Here is a 21,826-nt window from a genome sequence, read left to right as displayed (position 1 = left end):
AGTGGAAATTTCTCTTGGCTGAACAAACAAGTGATGTGCATCATTAGCCACCGTGTGTGTAAATGTGACCTATTTTGGCTGTATCAATGGAAGCTGACTCTTGCTACGTTGAACAACCGAACTCTCGAGTGAAGCTAACGGAGCAGACTCTTTGAGGAACTATCAGGCATTGTTTGGGATATCATTGACCTTAATGAGGTTAGAACTGATGAGGCTTATACAGTGCTGACTAACGGCCACGTCCTCTGCTATAGAGGACTACCAGATAAGAAGCAATACGGGGTAGAATTCCTAATCCATAAGGACATCATCATCATCAGCCTATCTTATGTCCACTGCAGGAGGAAGGCTTTTCCCTGCAATCTCCAATTACCCCTGTCCTGCGCCAACTGATTCCAACTAGCGTCCGCGAATTTCGTAATTTCATCGCCCCACCTAGTCTACTGCCGTCCTCGGCTGCGCTTCCATTCTCTTGGTACCCATTCTGTGACCCTAATGGTCCAACATTACCTAACCTGCGCATTAGATTACCTGCCCAGCACCATTTTTTCCTCTTATTGTCAATTAGAATATCGGCTATACCTGTTTGCTTTTTAATCCGAACCGCTCTCTTTCTGTCTCTTAAAGTTATGCCTAGCATTCTTCATTCCATCTCTCTTTGTGTGGCCCTTAACTTGTTCTCAAGCTTCTTTGTCAGTCTCCAAATCTCTGCCCATATGTCCGCACCGGTAAAATGCCCTGATTGTACACCTTCTTTTCAATGATAATGATAAGCATCCAGTCAGGAGCTGACAATGTCTGCCGTATGCGATTCAACCCATTTTTATTCTATGAATTTCCTTCTCATGATCAAGGTTCCCTGTGATTAAATGACGTAGGTAAACGTATTCCTTCACAGACTCTAGAAGCTGACTGGTGATCCTGAATTCTTGTTCCCTTGCCTGGCTATAGATAATTATCTTTGTTTTCTGTATAATAGTCTTCAACCCTGCTCTTACACTCTCTCTGTCAAGGTCCTCAGTCATTTGTTGTAACTCGTCTGAAGTGTTACTGAATAGAACAGTGCCATCTGCAAGCCGAAGGTTGCTGAGATATTCGCCGTCGATACTTACTCTTAAGCCTTCCCAGTTTAATAGCTTGAATACTTCTTCCAAGCACGCAGTGAGTAGCATTGGAGAGATCGTGTCTCCTCGTCTGACCCCTTTCTTTATAGGTATCTTCCTACTTGTGTAGACTTAAGGTAGCTGTGGAATCTCTGTATATATTTTCCAAAATATTTATGTAAGCAGTCTGTACTCCTTGAATACGTAATGCCTGTATGACTGCTGGTATCGGTATGAATCAAATGCCTTTTCATAATCTATGAAAGCCGTATAGAGAGGTTGATTGTACTCTGCGGATTTCTTTATTACCCGATTAATGAAATGGATGTGATCCATTGTAGAGTGTCCCGTCCTGAAGCCAGCGCGTTACCTTAGTTGACTAAAGTCCAGTGTTGCCTGTATTCTATTGCAAATTATCTTGGGGAATATTTTATATAATACTGGCAGTAAGCTAATGGGCCTATAATTTTTCAATTCTTTAACATTTCCCTATTTGTGGATTAGTATAGTGTTTCATTCTTCCAGTTTTATGGGACCCTTGAAGTCGATAGGCACTTCGTATAGAGAGCCGCCAGTTCTTCCAGCGTTATGCCTCCTCCATCTTTGATTAAATTGACCGTTATTTGATCTTCTCCTGCCGCTTTTCCCCGTTTCATGTCTTGCAAGGCCCTTCTGACCTCATTGCTAGTTATAGGAGGAGTATCTGCAACCTGTTCATTACTGCTTCGAATGGCGGTATCGGGGCTCTTTTGACTATTGTACAGGTCAGTATAGAATTCTTCTGCTGCTCTTACTATACCTTCAAGATTGCTGATGATATTACCCTGCTTATCTTTCAGTGCATACATTTTGGTTTTTCCTATGCCAAGTTTCCTTCTCCACTGATTTCAGGCTGCATACATTTTTTATGGCTTCTTCAGTCTTTCTGATGTTATAATTTCGAATATGCCATATTTTATCCTTGTCGATCAGTTTTGACAGTTCTGCGAATTCTATCTGATCTCTTGCGTTGGACACTTTCATTCTTTGTTGTTTCTTTATTAGGTCCTTTGTTATTTGGGAGAGCTTACCTACTGGTTGCCTTGGTTCCTTACACCCACTTCAATTGCTGCCTCTGAAGCCAGCCTTAAGTTACGGTTTTATTCATTACCTCTATGTCATCTTCATATCTCTGTTCTAAGGTTGCATATTTGTTTGCAAGTACCAGCCTAAACTTGTCTGCTTTTACCCTTACTGCTTCTAGGTTGACCTGTTTCTTCTTGATCAGTTTTACTCTCTCTTCAAATTAAGATGAATCCTAGCCCTCACTAACTTATGATGACTGCACTTTACCCTACCTATTACTTTTACGTCCTGCACTATGCTAGGATCGGCAGAAAGGAAGAAACCAATTTCATTTCTTGTTTCACCAATAGGGCTTTTCCAGGTCCACTTTCTGTTGCTATGCTTCCTGAAAAAATGTGTTCATTATTCTCAGCTTATTCCGTTCAGTGAATTCTGCCAGCGTCTCTCCTCCACCATTCCTAGAATAGACGCTGTAGTTGCCAATTGCTTGTTCACCATTCTGCTTTTTCCCCACTTTTGCATTGAAGTCGCCCATTACTACAGTATACTGAGTTTGCACTTTTCTCATCGCTAATTCAACATCGTCATAAAAGTGATCTACTTTATCATCATTGTGACTGGATGTTGGAGCATAGGGTTGTACTACCTTTTACCTATACCTCTTATTAAGTTTGATTATGACTAATACTACCCTCTCATTAATGCTGTCATGAGGTCATGCCACATGCTTGGACGATGCACTATATGGAATAAACAGATATATAACCCAGCATCTACCACTGCTCCTGACGCTTGAGCCCTCTAGAAGCAGGCCAATCGACCAATCAACAAGTGTTATTCACACTGTACGGTATGCTATTACCAAAACTATTTATTTTTATTTTGTTTTGTTTTTTCATACCGTTAGCCGTGAGGGCCGATACAGGGTGGAAAAAAGAGAAGTAAACAACGCTGGGATGGGCAGCTGACAAATAAAATAAGTAACACTTCAGGATAGTCTCTTTGTAAGCACTTATATATTAAAAAAAAAGCACACATCAAGACATCATTCTTAATGTGTGAAACACTTTTCAACAATACTCATAATAATTTCAGATATAGTCACTCCCGTTACACGGAGACGCATTGCCGCCAATGTGTGGAAAAAAATGAAGTTCCAAGGTACTCATCAATAGCCACACATTTATAAGTGTACATTTACATCCATGAGCACAGACCATACATAATTTTTGAAAGGTTCACAGACAAGTTCAAACTGTCTCGACTCGACGCTCTCACACAAACTAGGAAAGTGCAATGATATTCCGTCCGTTTTAGGGGAGCAGATGGCTGGAAAGTGTACACAGTGTGAAGAAATTTAAAACTGGTCAGCAGTTTCGATTGAAAAATGGTTTAACAAAGATTTTTTTAATTGATTTAGGCTTCTGCAGTTACAATTTCTCGCAGCAAAAGGTTCCGTTCTTCTATTGTTTTAGGAAGGAAAAAGTATTTGAAAGTGTTTATACGTGTCATTATCGGCATGAATTGATCTTGACGACTACTTTGTATCATTCGCAAGAACCGCTGCTTTAAGTACAGCTCAGAGTTAAAATTAAAGTACTTATGGTGCATTAAATAAAGAAGCCTTAATCGTGCTGCTCTACATCGCTTTGAAACAGGGAGTTTGAGCTGATGTAGCATTTCTGTAACAGATTCTGATTATCGATAGTTGGACATTGTGAACCTTGCGGCTCTTCTTTGGATTGTTTCCAGCTCATCAGTTTGGTATTTTTGAGACGGGTCCCATACTATGCTGCCGTACTCTAACACAGTATGCACAAGGGATGTATGTGCCGTTAACTTAGCTTTCATGGAAGCCAGTTTAAGTTTCCTTCTTAGGAACCACAATTTTCTTTCTGCGGAAGAGCATACCTTACTTATGTGTGATTTCCAATTTAAATCTTCAGCCTTTCTAACACCTGGATATTTGAAGTAAGTAACTCACTTTAATCATTTTCCATTAAGCTGAAACGAAAGGGTATTCTTAGTTTTATTTGTTATTTTTACGAAGACTGTTTTATCAAGGCTAATTTTCATTTTCCATTTCGTGCACCATTCGTGAATTCCTTCCAACGCTGTGTTCAGAGTGGTTTGGTCATTCTGGCTTGATATTTTAGAATAAATTAAACAGTCATTCGCAAAAAGGCGAACCGTGGGTGAGCTGTCAATGTCTTCTGCAATTTCATTAATATAACGCAGAAATAGAACGGGACTGAGCACCAGCTTCTTGGAAACCCTGGAAAAAACCTTTAAAATTGCAGATTTTGCCCCTTTAATCTCAACATACTGCAATCTGCTCGTAAGATAGGATTTAATCCAATTAACAAGTTCTTTATTCACTCCTAAAAGATTACGTTTAACTAGAAGCTCAGCATATGGTACAACATCAAAAGCCTTTGATAAGCCTAGACAAACTGCATCTACTTGACCTGATTCATTTAAAACTTTGGCAAACTCACAAATAGTCTGAACGAGCTGAATGATAGTGGATAATTTACGTCGAAAGTCATGTTGATTGGGAAAGAATAGATTTGAGGTTTCCAGGTAAGTGAAGAGTTGTTTGGATAGGATATGTTTGAATATCTTACAAGTAGTGCAAGTAATTGAAATGGGCCTGTAATTTTCAATATTGAACCTACTACCACTTTTGTCTACCGGTACAATTCTAGCTATAAGCCAGTCAGGAGGCAAATTCGGTTGTTTGAGTGATGCATTGAATATAATTAGCAAATGTTTTAAAATCCATTCTGCATAACGTTTCAAAAATTCATTCGGAATACCATCCAGTCCAGGAGGCTTTTTGGTGTCAATGTCCAATAATAGCGACAATATTCCTTGCTCGGACAGAAGAACACTCGACATGTTGGACTGTAGGCAACCACAAAGCTCAGAGCTTAGTCAACCACTAAGCTCACAGATGATTCCGCAAGACGATCAGACAGAGTGGAAGTATTCATTAAATTTTGGGGCTAATTCTTTTTCATCGGGGACGAGGTGTTCATCAACGGTAACACACTGAACATTCTCCTGGGAGGGGGAAATGTGGCGCCAAAAGCGCTGAGGGGAGTCGCTCATGAATTGTGTGTTTCAGAAAAATACCTTTCCTTGGCAGTTTTCAATTTATGCTGAAAGGGACAATAAAGAGAAAAACGATTTCTTCTGCATTGGTAAATTACCTTTCTCTGACCCCAAAAAACACAACTCTACCACGATAAAGCGCTTGGTAAACCAGAAAAAGTGCAAGAACGAAAGACGGGTGGTGACGCCTCCTTGAAGTTTCCGCACCTGGTCACTGTGATGTCATGAATTTTGATGGCATCTTCTAGGGCCTACTTAATTATGTTCTAAAGGAACCAGATGTTAAACATGGCAAGTTTTGGGAACCTTTACTCAGCCAATGCAGCCCAAATGCGAAAGCATACTTTGAAATCCCTGACGTCACACTGACGTATCGACGTTGAAGTTTCGGCGCAAAATTTAAATACTCGTACTTGGACCTTCATTTTCTCATCTAACAATCAAACTATTATTTTGAAATGACTGCCTGCAGGGTTCTCAAACCATGCTTTATTAGGCTCAACTGATTTATTGTTTCGCTTTAGTGTCCCTTTAAGCATAAGCAAAAGATCCTTAACGTCTGATGGATTCCTGTACGTTTTCCTTCTCTTACACTTTATTTTCTGCTTTAAATCATTTTTCTATTTATTCAGGGATTATGTTTCCTAACTGTTTTTACTCGTAAAGGAATGGAGTTTTCCAAGCAATAATTTACTATTTCTTTAAAGTGGCTCCACAGCACATCAACGTCAATCTCCGGATTGAATGAATACATTGACATATCTAAGTAGAATGACAGACAGCAGAGCTAGTTGGTAAGGATTCATTATGCAGAAAAGAAGTGAGGCGTGCAGACGCGACACAAGAGAAATGCACAACACGAACGCCGACATAGTGTCCTGTCTGCACGCCTCACTTCTTTTTTGCATAATGAATCTCTAAGTAATTAAGGATGCTGACATCATCAGCCCATGAGAAGTTTCTGCAGGTAAAAGTTGGTCTCTTACCAACCTTAGCTGACAATGCCTTTTTTATACAAACCAAAACAAGTTTATGATGGGAAAGACCATCATTGATTTCAACATCACATTCAGACAATCGACTATCCAGACTATTCCACTGTTGCACCAACCCTTGTTGCAGCATGGACACACTGTGTAAGCTCATGTGTGAATTCTATTTCAAACAAACTTCACTATTTTTAAAATCAGTAGAGCTTATTAAAAATTATCCCATTCTATACCAGGCAGGTTGAAATCGGCGGCTATAATTAATAGAGTATTAGGGATATACCAGTGCACAGGAAGTCTTGGATTGATTTCAAGAACGAGTCTGGAGCATTGGGTGAGGAGCACCCAATGCTCCAGACTCCAGCACCCAATGCACCCAAGCAGCACCAATGACACGGGTACTCCACACAGTACTGTTGAACACCAGATACTCTCATTATCAGGGCTATTTTGCATCGGTACAAGCTTTATTATTTACTTAAAAATTATAGCAACACCCCCTCCTCACGTATTGTGGTCTTTTCGAATCATACTGTATGTCCTGTGTATTATTTTACAGTCCTGAATTTCTGGTCGCAGCCAGGTTTCCGTGATAATAAATATATCTGGGGTATATTCGAAAAGTTCTTCTGTTTGCTATGCTACGCACATTTGTGTTGATCAAGATTAACTCTCCCGCATCGTTATCACATCGTCAAGCGGAATCGTTTTCCTCGGGTCTTCCCTTGCCTTTTTTAACCTTGCAATTCTTCGCGTCATCCTACATGAATGCTTTGTTTTCCACTGTAATTCTATCATGCACCAGCTTTACTTGCACTCCCCTTGCTCTTTCTGCCTTTGTACTTTCCCATAGTTTTCGCTGTCTTTGTAGAGTACTTTGTGAAAGATCACTTGCGATGGAAATATCACTGCCCTTTAACTTTCTGCAATTCTTAAATATCGTGACCTTTTCGTTGAAGTAAAAAAATTGCATAATTACTGGGAGAGTCTTATCCTTACATTTTTTTCCACGTCTGTATATTCGCTAAATTATTTTAACCATGACAGCTAGACATTTTTCGAACATACTTGTAAGAACTTTCGCTTTTAAGTTGTCATTAGTTTCGCTGAGTACCTCAGTAATTCCAAATAAAATCAAATTATTTTGATGGCTCCGATCTTCAAAATAAACTAACTTACACTGTTGAGAAGCTAAAGCATCTCGCAAGCCAGCTATCTGTTCGTCCAACTGAGTGATCTTTTCCGCATTTTTTTCTTCATTTTTGACGACTGTTTCTATTTGGGAAATATTGTGGTTGATTTCTTTGAGTTGCTTCGAAAACACGGTGTTATTTGCTTTAATCTGATGAATGTCTTCAGCTATCATCATCTGCCCCCTCATGAGTTCTTTAAGCATTTTTTCCATTTCCTCAGATCCGGGATTTAGCTCAACTTCTCCGGCCAACAGCAACAATATAGAGACACTGCAAAGCATTCGTAGCAAGCACTTCGGGGCACAGCACAATAATGAACTTATTTCCACTTCTGCAACATTTTCCATTTTCCAAATTTACTAACCTGCAAAAACGGGATGAATGGTTTAGTTGCCTTCATCTGCAGAGTTGTGCTGTGCCCACAAGAAGGTCTTATGAAGACTGGCCTTATGTAGTCCGCTCCGGGGGGTGTCAACGCTTCCACTGTCTGGGTTGCGCATTGTTGTAATCGGACCGCTGACACCCGTTGTTGCAATCGCACCGCTGGCACGAGTTGTTGCAAATGGCTCGCAAGCCCCAAGGGTAGCGTTGGCCTAGCGGCCTGGGGCACAACTGGAAGCATCCGAAGGTCCCGGCAAAGCATGAGTCGACTGCTAACAGAACAACTTGTTTATTCTAGCATCACAAAGAGCGGCCGGTCAGGTCGACCGAAGTGGAGAGACGGTAGAGCACGCTACTCAACGGAAGAAATCGGAGCCTCTCTCCTGGCGTCCGGGGGCAGCTGCTTTTATTCTCTCGGAGTTGAGGGCAAGAAGGAACGTCACGGGACGAGGCCACGTGACGGCGGGGCACGGACACGCTGAGAGACATGTTGAGACGAGTGTAGTGACGCATCCGCCGAGCCGGCGCCGGTCAGACCTCCTCGCTTCACACTTGGGGAGCTCCTCTCCCTGGCTGCCGCGCTTTGACAAGCGTGGGCACCAACATGCACACACACACACGCACACACGAATACACATGGCATCGAAACATGCCTGGACGCGCTTGGCGGGGAGGCGTTGAGGCAGTGCTCAACGGGCCAAAATGTCCGCCGCTTTGAATGAAGCCCCGGTGTCCGTTGCATCCGCGCCGGCTATACCGCGTGTCGGAGACGAAACGTAACAGCATGCATGCGCCAGTCCATCGTAGATGGGCAACTCCCACGTAGGCCGGAGCGTGTTAACACTAGAGTAGCTTCCGATAAGGCCCGTATTTGAAGTGTGAACAGCTACTGGTACATTGCACAGCAAAGCCTGCAAAAACAGGACAAATGGTTTAGTTGCCTTCATCTGCAGAGTTGGGCCGTGCCCACCACAGGCGGAAAGCGTGTCCAGAAAATGAGGTAGTCGCATATAGTATCGTCAGATATCAAATGGATGCTTGTCAAAGCAAACAGCAGAACTTATTCCATAGCAGAACGGTACTTGCGCTGTTACGATCATTGCGTATGTTTCTTAATTGCTTGTTGCTGTTAAACCACAGCATAGAATTGCCGTGGCAATGCTGCAGTAAGGTCGCATTCAGGAAATAAATTTATGGAATAGTACAACTAAGCTCCAAGGCTGATTGTAGGCTCAGACATGTGTGCACACATTACACTTGGCGCTCCGTCCTCCTCAACGCTAGCAGAAACGCCAGCCACGCCAACTTAAATCACTTCAGTGTGTTTCACAGAACAGTTTCTCATTTAGAAAACCCCATGTCAAACCAATTAGACAGCGCAAGCGCATAAACAAGTGCCAAAAGTTGCCACCAAGCATATATCTGGCATAGAAGATGGAGCATTCACCCAAGCCAGCATGCTGACTGCTCATAGATGGTGCCACTGTCTATGCAGTATGGCGACACCCATGAAAAAAAGGTTTATAGGGTGGTTGGTTGTACTCTTCAGATTTCTCATTTATCTGATTGATGACATGGATGGGATCTATTGTAGAATACCTCTTCCTGAAGCCAGCCTGTTCTCTTGGTTGACTGAAGCCAAATGTTACCGTGATTCTATTGGAAATTACCTTTGTGAACATTTTATACAATACTAAAAGCAAGCTAACGGACCCATAATTACAAAATTCTTTAACGTCTCCCTTTTTATGAATTCATATAGTGTTGGCATTCTTCCAAGTCTCAAGTACACTTGAAGTGTTGAGGCATTGCGTGTAAAGGGTTGCAGGCTCCATATCCCCTCTATGTGGCTGCTCTGGTTGCTGTACAGGTTAGTATAGAAGTTCTCTGCTTCCTTTCGAAATTACTGATGACATTACCTGGCTTATCTTTCGTGTGTTATTTCCTATGCCAAGATTTCTTAATGATTTAATGTTACCCTCATTTTTTACGTCCTCCTCTACCTTTCTGTTGTTAAAATTTTTAATATCACTTACTTTCTTCTTGTTTATCAGCTTTGACAGTTCAGTGAATTCTATCTGATCTCTTCAGTTAACACTTCCATGGTTTTTCGTTACTTCGGAGGAGCTTGCGTCTTGTTCCCTTGATGCCTTTACCTTCCACTCCAATTGCTGCTTCTGAAATCAGCCTAGTTACAATTTTATTACTTTTACCTTATCTTCATCTTCCTGTTTTAAAGATGCATATTTATTTGCAAGCACCAGCCTTAGTTTGTCTTTTACCCTTAGTGTGCCTAGATGGGCCTTTTTCTTGACTAATTTTGTTCTGTCTCCAAATTGAGAATAATCCTAGATTTCACTAACCTATGATCACTGCCATTTATCTTCCCTAACACTTCTACATCCTGCACTATGCGGCATTTGGCACATAGTAGTATGAAATCAATTTTATTTCATGTTTCCTCATTAGGGCTTTTCAAGATCTGCTTCCTGTTATTGTGCTTCCGGAAATAAGTATTCAGTATTCAGTGTCAATTACTTTCCATGAATTCTACCAACATCTCACCTCTACTATTCTTCGAGTTGATGCCGTTTTTGCCAATTAATTGCATGTTCCCCAGCCTGCTTTTTCCTCGCTTTTGCATCGAAGTCACCCTTGACTGAGATTGCACCTCTCTCATTGCTAATTCCACATCGTCATAAAGCTGTTATATTACTTCATCGTCATGACTAGATGGAGTGTAGGCTTGTACTTCCTTCGATCTACAGGGTGGTTCACGTAACTTGACCCGAGGATTTTAAGAGTGGTTGACCACAGCTGAATGAAACAAACGACATATGGTTTGCCATCATGTGGGGCTCCTCAAAATGTTTTTTATATCCCGCTTAATTAGTTAACTGAGAGCAATTATTCAAAATGTTTAATATTCCCGTTAGGGCCAAGCGCATTTCGAGCGGGTTCAGAAACGACTGATCTTTTTTTTTCTTTTTTCTTTTTGGCAACATATGTGCTGCATAGTGTTTTTCTCGGTGTTAAAAAAAAGCCTGTGAATCTCAAAGCTTTTTGTCCCATCTGTTACCTGCACTTCTTGGGAATTGTGGTTTAAAGGTATGTGGGGATAGTTTGTTGTATGGAAGGCTTGGGAGTGATTAGTGCATACATTTGTGAGTGGCTGCGATGATAAACATGTGCTACAACTGATACTTCTTCAGTAGTGCACATGTTGTTTTCAGAATCGAGTTTTTGTCAGTTTTTTTTTTTGTTTTATTATTTGCAGTGCCTTGTGCCTTAATACTTCATGAAAGCTCGCCTCCTTTTTAGCCTATCTAGAAATTGCTGTAGACCATGTTTATCTTTTTGCCTCCAGGAGGACGAAGAAGGCTCAAGTGTCCTGTCCATGGCTGGCGAGGCTGCAGCTAGCACCGACTTAGAAGGTGGTCAAGAAGCTACTGCTGACTCACTGGACAGTCCTGGCCGCATTGACATTGGCTCAGATCATGAGGACTTCGATGAGGAACTTGAATTGCATCCACGATTAGACAGGGATGACCTTGATAATGACAGTGGCATTAATGAAGGCATACGTGGCTTGGAAGATGAACTGGAGGATGGTCTTGACGAGGAGGAAGACGACGAGGATTGTCTCAAAGGAGAGCGGCAGCAAGGCGATGGCCAGGTATGCTGGGATGTGTTAGTGGTTGTAGTTGGGGGTGATGCTGTACATGAGATTGTCTGACTGTCAACATACTTCCTAATGTGTGTGCCTCACAGACCCACAGGTGCATGTCCTTGGTGTGTAGAGGAGTGCTGCTCTGGACTAAGTATTGCAAGGAACGCTTATATAGACTAATTTGTGCACTGTTTTGCATGTGAAACAGTGCAAGGACCGGATGAACAAAGGGTCTGCGCCCTGCAGTTTAACAAATAATTGTCTGGGTCCTTAAACTGTCATGTTTCTGCACCGTTTCATAACCCCTGCCTGAACTGTTGGCTTACTTGGGCACTTTGTAAAAAGCCAGTAGTTGTGTGGCCTGCTGGTCTGCAAAAAAAAAGCAGTTGTCTCTGCAGTAATGAAATTCGATAATCCTGTATTTTTGCATGTATAGCTTGCACCAAAAATCTATTCCCTTTTCTCCCTTTTAACGCGATAGCGTTAAGGAGCTCGTGTCGCAGAAAAGCCGGTGTCGTCGGCGTCGGGTGTCGGCGTCGGCGGCGTTGACCGTGAGCGATAAATCACGGCAGGCGCTTCATAAATAAAAAGCAACTTCCAAGATTGGCCCGGTGGGAATCGAACCCAGGTCTCCGGAGTGTGAGACGGAGACGCTACCACTCAGCCACGAGTTCGATGCTTCCAAGCGGTGCAAACGCGCCTCTAGTGAATGCGGTGTTGCCTTCGAAACGAGCCGTGGAAAGTTATACTGCGGTGTATATCGGTAATTATGAACATGTAACGTACAGAAGTCACAATTACACGAGTTGCGAAGTGCGTTTCCGCTGCATTTCTTCTGCGCTTTCCGCACACGCAGAGCCATCTTGCGGCAAACACAGAAGACCCCCTCCTCTCAATGTACGGCGCTGCCCCGACAGGAGGCGCGCCGCGCGCGCATTGGGACCGCTGCCAGGCGCGTCGCGGGACTCCCTCTCCCCTGACGACGCTTCGCCGTGCTTCCGGTTTAGATTACTATCTATCTCTCTGCCCGTGCCGATCACGACGTTTGGCTGGCGTAGATCGTTTCCCCTCCGAGACACCGAGTTCTTTTTTCCTCTTTCATTATCACCCATTCTCCTGTTTTTGGGTTACCGTTTGGTGGGGAACGCTCCCACAAGGTTGTGCAAAGGTTGTGGGACCGTTTTCCACCTGCGGCAAGTTGTTTTTTCATCCACTTTCATTTCCATTAATTTATAATTTCTTTATTTCATTTATTAAGTACGATTAATTTCCCCTATGTTATCCTTGGTTTCAGTGTTTGTTGGCTTCTTGCCCTAAATAACACAGTCACATCTAAAACAATGTGGGAGCAGGTCCGGAAGCTTCAAGGTAGCTACTTCCCATTTACAATTCATCTCCTGACGACCCCCGGCATCCAAACAAGTATAGAGGAACAGGCCAACATATTAGGAGAACATTTCCCTGCAGTCTCTAGTTCTTTACATTACACTGAGTCAATTTTAAAATATAAAAAAAATGGCTGAAAAGCAAAGGCTTTCAACTAGTGGCAGCATAAATGAGCCGTATACTAGGTTAATCACTCATTAAAAAATCGGCAGAGTACTGTCTGCCAGGAAACAAACTGCACCAGGGCCTGATGAAATACACTATGAAATGCTCTGGCACATATTTCAGAGCCTGCCATAAATGTATTCTTGAAACTTTTTAACAAGATACTGTTATAAGGAAAAATACCTGAGGCCTGGAAGGAAGATATTATTGTAGCCTTTCTGAAAACTGGAAAGCCACCGACATCTCCTGGCAGTTATAAGCCAATAGCTCTTACCAGCTGTCTGGCAAAATCTTCTGAAAGCATTCTGAATATTAGATTGATGTTTGTTCTTGACTTCCATCAGTGTGATTTTTAAAGAATGTGCTCTACAACTGATAATCTTATTCGACTTGAAAACAAAACAATCTGAGAGGCGTTCATCCACAGTACCTTGCAGTTTTTTCTTTATCTGGACTAGGCTTGTGATACTACCTGGAGGTAGCTCAATTTGTAGAGCATCGCACGCATAATGTGAAGGTTGTGGGATCATTTCCCACCTGCGGCAAGTTGCTTTTTAAGCCACTTTGATTTCCATTAATTTTTCGTTTCTTTATTTCATTTATTAAGCACTAGTAATTTCCCCTATATTGTTCTTGGTGTCAGTGTTTGTTGGCTTCTTACGATATGACTAATAAAAATCGGGCCCCTCGGTTAACCACCTTTCTTCTCGTACCCGGAGGTATAAGATTCTCCGTAACCTAGCAGATCTAGGCATTCGCGGCAGGATGTTGGAACTGCCTGCGTGACTTTTTGTGCAACTGTTCCTTCCATGTACGCCATGGTTCAACTCACTCAAAGAACATCAGTCAGGAAAATGGGGCACCACAAGGATGTATCTTAAGTACTACCCATTTTATTGTAAAAATGAATTCCCTAGCAAGAATAATTCCAAAATCCATTATGTATTCAGTTTACATTGATGATCTCCAGTTAGTTTGCACATCCTCAAATGTATCAACATGCGAGAGGCAAGTACAGTTAACAATAAACTAGCAACATGGGCAGAGAAAAATGGATTCCAGTTTTCTCCACAGAAAACAGTGGCTGTTATGTTCTCGCTGAAACAAGGTTTACAGACTGATCCTACCCTACACCCTAACGAATCCGAACTTCAAGTAAAATGAGCACAAATTCCTAGGCATTACTTTTGTCAAAAAACTTACTTTCCTGCTTTACACAAACACTGTAAAAAAGAAGGCTTCTCGAGCATTGAACGTACCTAAAGTCCTTTCACTCAAACACTGGGGCTCTGATAGGGCATGCCTTCTATGAATTTACTGCTCCGTCGTACGCTCCTGCTTGGACCATAATTGCATAGTGTATGGTTCTGCCAGGTCATATTTGAAACAATTGGAGCTGGTACACAATTTAGGTTTACGCTTGTCAACTGGTGCCTACAGGACATCGCCCATAACCAGTTTGTATGTAGAAGCTAACGAACCCCCACTTGCAGACTGAAGCATGCTCACATGCTCATACGCTCTAAAAATCCATTCCCTGCCAAAACATATCTGTTACCCAATAGTTACAAAGTGCCCATCTTGAATACTATTCACAAACAAACCCCAGGCCATCACACGACTCCTTCTCCATTTTGAAGAGAAATGCCAAGAGTTAGATTTAAAGGACGCATTGCCTAATATTGCACAGAAACCTAGTCCACTTCCACCAAGGTACTGCTTGGCTTCTGTCTATGACTTCTCATTAACACAGTTCCAGAAAAACAAACATTGCAGGAAGATATATTGCAAGAATATTTAGCACTAAATGAAAAGTAAGGGGAATACAGATCATTTTATACCGATAGTTCCAAAGCTACACACTACATGGGAAGTGCTGCGATACAGAATAGCTGGGAAAAAATTGTACGGCTGCCCCAGTGTGCATCCATTTTTACTGCATAGAGTTATGCAATTTCTGTGGCTGTGGAAAGAATAATAAATGAAAACATTGAAAACATCTTTACGCAGATTCACTAAGCATACTTGCAGCACTTCAGCCTATGGATGCAGTTATGCCAATGATTGGTCGCATCCTACACGAAATAACAAGAGCCATGAGGCAGGGACAAAACATCAAATTTTGCTGGGTGCTGAGCCACGTCGAAATCTGTGGCAATGAGAAAGCATCTGCTTTCTGGATTAGTGGATATAAGGAAATCAAAAACGTAAGAATTACTTAGAGACTGCATGAAAATTAGTGTGCCCTAAACTGAAAGATAAATGACAGTCCACATGGAACAATCAAACAAACAATATGCTATGCCTTGTGAAACCCATCATAGAAGAGTGAAAGTCATGTTCACACCAAGAACTGTTCATCGAAGTTGTTTTATGTCACCCCCGCATTGGACACACACACCTTACCCATAATTTCTCGCTGACAAAAAAAGACAAGCCTGTTTGTGATAAATGTGGAGATGAATTTACAGTAACCCATATCTTACTCTCATGCAAAAAACTTGAGACACTGAGAAAAAAAAAATTTACGCCATTCTGCAGTGAACAGTCATTTTCATCCTTCATTGATTTTAAGTGAAGATGCACTTGTTGAGACAATCATGTTTTTAGCTTTTTAAAAGAAGCCAGTTTTTGTGAAAACGTCTTAAGCCTGACCTTGTTCTCCTTTACAATCTGTGACACGCCTCATCCACCTTCTCTTGTCTGAAAAGAAGGCTTAGGTCCTTATTTAATTTGTTGGGATCCTTGGGGCCCTCTACCAGAAAAGGACTCTTTGAGAGTACTCAACTTTTTAGAGACATTATGCCTTGTGGTTGGTGCGTGATGACCTTAGTTGCTTATGTGCCATTAAACTCAACAACAACAACCTTCTGGATCTATCAGATGCGTTAATGTGTACTATTGCTACAGGAAGACTGCATACGTCGAAACAACAGGTATTTTGAGAACTGCATTAAAATTCTTGGCTTAACACAGCTTTAAATACTGCTGCCACTTCGTTCCTTTGTTTAAACAACGCCACCCCTCAAATAGCTCAGAAACAGTTGTAAAAGTTGCAGTTTAAAATCACAGGTGGCAGCCCAGTCAAGGAGCTTTTTGTGCATGGGTCAGTGGTGGCTCATGCCGCACACAGAACGCAAACGTCGGGTGTGTCGGGGGTTGTCGGTGGGTCACAGCATTTCACATCAGCTCCTGGCTATTTGTAACCTCGTACAACAAAGATGATACCTCTGCGTTCATGTGCCGTAAAGTTATTGCAGCTGCATGCAGATGAATACATGTAATTTAGTTGCTGCGTAACAGGAAAATAGCCCTTAACGCACAGCAGTGAACGTGTTAATGCACTGATGCATCTTTAATGTGTTGGTGAAAATTTCAACACTAGCACCCTCCGATGTCATAGTATTAGAAGCCCCTGCTAAAGGCCACTTTTAGCTAATGAAGCCACAAGTGCATTTGAATAATAAAGAACAAGAAAAAAAACATGGGAACTTGATTTTCACAAAAGGACCCAAATAGTTACTTGAAAATTCTGTGAAATCTGAAATCACAATGCTATCAATGCTCTCCTTTCGGTGCATTGATAGCTCAATGCTCAATGCATCAATGCTCTCCTTTCGGTGTTTCAGTTTGGCCTGTATATTTTTGGTAGGTTTTTTGCTGGAGAAATGTGAGTCAATTTAGTCTTCCAATCGATGACTCAGCACTATCAGAAGTTTTGATTGTACACTTAGGTACGCTGTGCAGCGCTCATCTATACTTCATGCACCTCAAAACTTTAAAAAGTTCCACCTAAATTGTGCTTGTGAATGCTGCATAAGCTAATGTTACATTATTTCCTCAGTGAGAGACATTTCTCTCTTGCTTGATTGAGGTCTGAAATTGAGTCTGTATAGAACAGTACCCACTTTGCATAAGTCAGGTGTATTCTGTTCCTGCTCTGCCACTGCTGTGGCGCTAAAAAAGGAAGTCATTGCTAAAAAGGAGGCTATAACTACAATGTTCAGCCTTGTCAGCATATTTCTGGATTGTGTGCCTATTTAATGGTGACACATAGTTATGAATACTTGATTATGTGGATGGGCGTTCTGGTTTACAATGAACCTACTGTTAGTGCCTGAGCCACAGGCATGTCTCCAGGGTTCCATGTACTGCAATTTGAAAATCAGATGTAACTAATGGTGTTTTTTTTTTTTTTTTCAGGAGAGCGTCGATCCCTCTGACCTCCAAGATAAAGTTTTGGACTTTGATGAAGACAAGCGCAACCCTCAGTACATCCCCAAGAAAGGTGCATTTTACCAACATGATGACCGCATGGTGGGAGATGAAGATGCATCTGAAGTTCCAGAAGAAAAGAATGAAGATGACAAGTGAGTAGCTGTGGTTGCCCTTCAGTGCTTTTAGAGAATGTAGAATATATCAAGGGCCTTAATCTTTTTTGTAAAACCTAATACCTCCCGATTTCGCGTCCCAAGCAAGTTTTATAAAAATCTGGTTAAACACGATTTCTCCTTGAAGAGTGCCCTTTCATAAAGGATATCAATAAATGCAGATGTCAAACTAATGAACACTTACTACCTTGTGTGAGCAGTGGTCAAGGTATACTATTATTATACATATACAATAAAACCTCGTTTTAGCGAAGTTAAAGGGGACCTAGAATTAGTTACGTCTATTACTTAGTTGTTTCCATTATTGCATGTACTGCACTATGAATCTCTATGGGGAGTTCAAAGGGAATTTCGCTTAGCTCATTACGTATTTTTTGTTAAATCCTGCTTCATTGTAACGATGTTTCACTATATAAACATAGTATATGCCTCGTTCTTGCTCAACACTTAAGTGAACACCAGCATCTACAATACGTGGGCAAATCAAAGCCTTAGCCCCTATTTTTTTTTAGCCAAATTACAGCTGTAGATGCGAAGTTGAGATGTCCATTCCTAGCGGTGGACCTTTCTTGGGCTGGCCTGGCCTTATCTGGCGGTAGCTCCGCGGTACGCCGCTGCTGCCAGTTGCTGAAGATGGCAGTTGTGCTTCACACATCCGTGGCGTATGAACAACGAAGCGGGATTCGTTTTCTATGGAGCAAGGAACAAACGCCCATTGAAATCCACAGGGAAATGCAGCCCTTGTATGGAGAAAGGTGTCTTGCTTTGAGAAGTGTGAGTTGGTGGTGTTGTGAGTTCACAAAAGGCCGTGAAGAGTTGCATGACAATGAGCATTTGAGGAGGCCACACGAGTGTGAATTCTACCACAAGCATCTCAAGTTTAGTGCTGCGATGGGACAAACGGGGGGGGGTCTAAACCGGTGCGGGTACTCTGTGGAAAAATAGTGTAAGGTACGTAGAATAGTGCATATAATTGTATTTACCTGTATGTGCCTTGTAAAGAATATGGGCAAAGACTTTCTGATTTGCCTTTGTATATTCAGCGGCTGCTAGACTTGAGTGAGTGAAAGCATGTTGCTTTTTTAGTAGCCACGTTGACGTAACTGTTAGAAAGGTGCATTGCATTTCCGGTCCATCTTATACATGTAAACGACGGTAAAACGCTAGGAGGAGAATTCAGTGCTGACATTGGTGCGCATTGTGAATAGCTGTGACATAGAGAGGACTTGCCCAACTATTTTACATCCAAAGAAGGTTGACTATATTGACTAGTTGGTATTCCAATAATTTTGTTGCAAGAACATATGGCAGGAACCAGTACAACATCACAGCAGGCAAGGACTGAATGCCTAACAGGCCTAGGATAGACACACAAGCGTCATTTACATGAATGTGACAGAAGCATATAGTGTCAACTTTCAAGTGTATCGAATCTCATGTAAACGAGGTAATATGCCAGGCAGGCTTATCACATCTGATGCACCACACAACGGTAGTTCGAAATGCAGAATGCACATTTTAGCGGCGCATGTAAACACTGAACCATATCATATCGAGAATCAAGAGAAAGTGCTTGCTGCGGGATGACAACTGGCCAACCAACAGGCGGTCGCTGCTGCACTCCAGGACATCAAAACAAAAATGGCTCTTTTCGAAGCAGGCTACTTGCGATTTCTTTTCACTCGTGGGTACATTACGCGTGTGGAACTGTCGTTATTGTCATTAATAAATCACGTTAACATTGGTGGGTTACTTGATTTATTTCGTTAACATAGCCAAGTCTGCTTTGAGGTACAAGAAGCCGGGACGGCCACGCTTGACTGTTACTAGACATGGCAACCACTGCTGACATTGTGGAAAATTTTATTATTTTGATAGAATACGGTATGTTACTGTAAAATAAAGGTTGGGTAAATTTGTGACAAATGAAGGAGAATCTGAGGAATGTAGCCATTACTGTGTGGATATTTTGGGTGCATTTCATAACACGGCACAAAAAGCAGGCCTATTGGAAGTGAGAGCGCTAACTTTAATATATGACGTTAGGTATCGTTAGTTTGCAGGACAACGTAGTCTTTAGGACAACATAATGTGCATTCATGTAAACTGTGGCGTATGAATATATGCAATACGATAAATACGATTCGCTTCAGCCGTATCCATGTAAACACAGCTAGAAACGCTCACGATGCATATGATAATACAGTCAACAACCAATTTTTCAGACGCCCGATTTTTTGGACGCCTTCACGGCACTGCCGCAGTACCCCATAGAGTCAGTGTCTAAGAGCGTCTGAAATTTCAGATGCGAGAACCCTTTGCCGTTCAATTTTCCTGACTTTTTTGCCATGACCGGAGGTCCGCAATGGCATTGATCAAAGCCACCACCACTGCCGTTCTGTGGTCATTCTGCGCCATTCTGTGCAGTCTCGAACCAGCGCCCTTGCATGCCGATCCGCTGACAGTCATAGTGGATTTGGGCTGTCGTTAGGCCCAACTGCTTCGACGTTTGCTATCAAGCTTCCTGTAGTTCGGTGCTATGTTTTTCATTTAAAAGATTCGCATTGTTACAGCAACGTTACGCGGTGAAGTATACGCGAAGTATTGCAATGAAGCATACTAAGAGTAGGAAGGGGCAATTGTTACGGGACACGGTGTGTACAGAGTCCTGAACATTTGGCTGCGCGTGTTCAAAAAAAGATTTTGCGCTCACTGCTGCACTGTTCTTGCTCAACTGTTGCGGAATCATCGCATCTTGTCGTCGACTTCGTTTAGTAAACACTTGGCACGATTAGTCGGCTGTTTTTTAAAGGGATACAGAATAAAAATCGATGAATATAGAGAAAGCCCCACAATTGCATTCCTAAGACACGATTGCTATAGTATGTAGTCATTATTCGGGTTACTTTTGATTGGATGGCTTTATTTTTGACTCTCTATGAGCGGCCACCGCGTCACTCGCAAAGCGCTCCCGACAACAAGCCGGCGGATCTGACGTCACACCTACCCTCAGCAGCCGCGGAGCGAGCTGGCCGGCTGTGCAGTTTTGTTTTCCTCGCGCTGCGCAGTGCAAAATGCAAAGTTCTAGTGAGAGCGATAGCATGAGCGGAACTTATGACTCCGACTTGGATGAGCGGCCTTCTGAACGACCACGAACAATAAAGGCGTATGCCTACGATCCGTTCGCGTCGTCAATCGAAATTGACGACGACCCGCTGCAGCAGTCCCCCTCCGCGGTGCCGAGAGAGTCTGGACCAGCAAAGTGGTGTTTACACTGTGTATTCCATTTACACGCGTTCACCTCGAGAGATCAGGGGCGGCATCAGCAGTGGAAGCCACATATAAACTCGATTCCTGCAGCTCGGATCGCAAGCTCGCACCTGTCACGAATGAGTTAGCGAGACGAGAGGCGCACGCCTCATTGACAGTGTTGCATCCATTGCAATGCGCCCAGCGTGATTCAGTCACGCAAATGCTTTGCCGTGTTTGGCTTCAACAGAGCGAGGACGCTTATGCCTTAGGCTATGCACTGTCAAGCGACGTAAGGAAATCACTCTACGTTCTGCGCAAAGCGGCTTGCTCCGCCCGCTTGGATGGGTAGCTGCTAGCGCGTAAAACATGAAAACCACCAATGCACAATACAGGTGCCATGAGTACACACTGTGCAAAAAGAAACGTAAAAATCGTTGAATATATTGACCCGTGTAGACCTCCCTGTACCTACGCCATCGGAGCAGGTGTGGCCGGCGGCGTGAGCATAACAGTCGGCTGCCGACTCACGCACGGTAGGTGCTTGATGCGCGCAAGTAGCTGTTTTGAGAATAGATGCGATGAAGCAACGGGTGAGGATACAAGCCAGGCATGTACAGTGACTGAAATGCGCCTCTGTAAGCAGGGAACGTCTTGTTATTCACGGAGTGAACTAGTACATGCGCAGCGGTTTCAACGTCCCGTTGTTTCATCGCAGCCGAGCACCCCTTCCCTTGGTGCACACGAGATGGCGCCACCAGTCTCATGTCGGCGAATTGTCTTTCGTCAGCCGTCGCTTCAGACGATGCGGATTTCGATTCATTCTGGCAGAATTGGCCAAACATCTGGCTCAGAACGTCGTACAAACGACAAATTACGGTCAAACGACACTCCTGCGCAAAACTACAGCGTGAACAAGTACGCGAGAAAAAGACACCCGCTGCCTGCCGTTTTCACATGCGCACAGCAGACCCTCGGCATTTTGCGGCGTTGACACGGCTGCTCTGCACATCAAACCACAAATCCACGAGATGAAAGAATGAGGTTTTCGAACAGCTCACACGAGGATGCGGTACGTATAGGACGGTCGAACAAAAAAAGCGCGTTGCTGCAAACA

At 42.7% G+C, this 21,826-nt stretch overlaps 1 protein-coding gene across 15 annotated transcripts in view; it reads left to right on the top strand.

Moving 5' to 3' along the window:
• Positions 1–21,826, top strand: part of LOC135901231 (protein CASC3-like) — a 139,403-nt gene that overhangs the window by 26,783 nt on the left and 90,794 nt on the right. For all 15 annotated transcript variants that reach the window (XR_010564057.2, XR_011511106.1, XR_010564056.2 and 12 more), the window contains exons 3-4: positions 11,216–11,524; positions 17,273–17,439. Coding sequence is in view for 9 of the 15 variants with exons in the window: in XM_065430933.2 (XP_065287005.1) it covers positions 11,216–11,524; positions 17,273–17,439 (476 nt within the window). In the remaining 6 variants the exon portion in view is untranslated. The remainder of the gene's footprint in view (positions 1–11,215; positions 11,525–17,272; positions 17,440–21,826) is intronic.

Source organism: Dermacentor albipictus, chromosome 1 (assembly GCF_038994185.2).
Source record: "Dermacentor albipictus isolate Rhodes 1998 colony chromosome 1, USDA_Dalb.pri_finalv2, whole genome shotgun sequence".
NCBI classification, from domain to species: domain Eukaryota; kingdom Metazoa; phylum Arthropoda; class Arachnida; order Ixodida; family Ixodidae; genus Dermacentor; species Dermacentor albipictus.
Note: the sequence above shows the minus strand (reverse complement) of the source record. Positions and strands in the feature narration are given on the sequence as shown.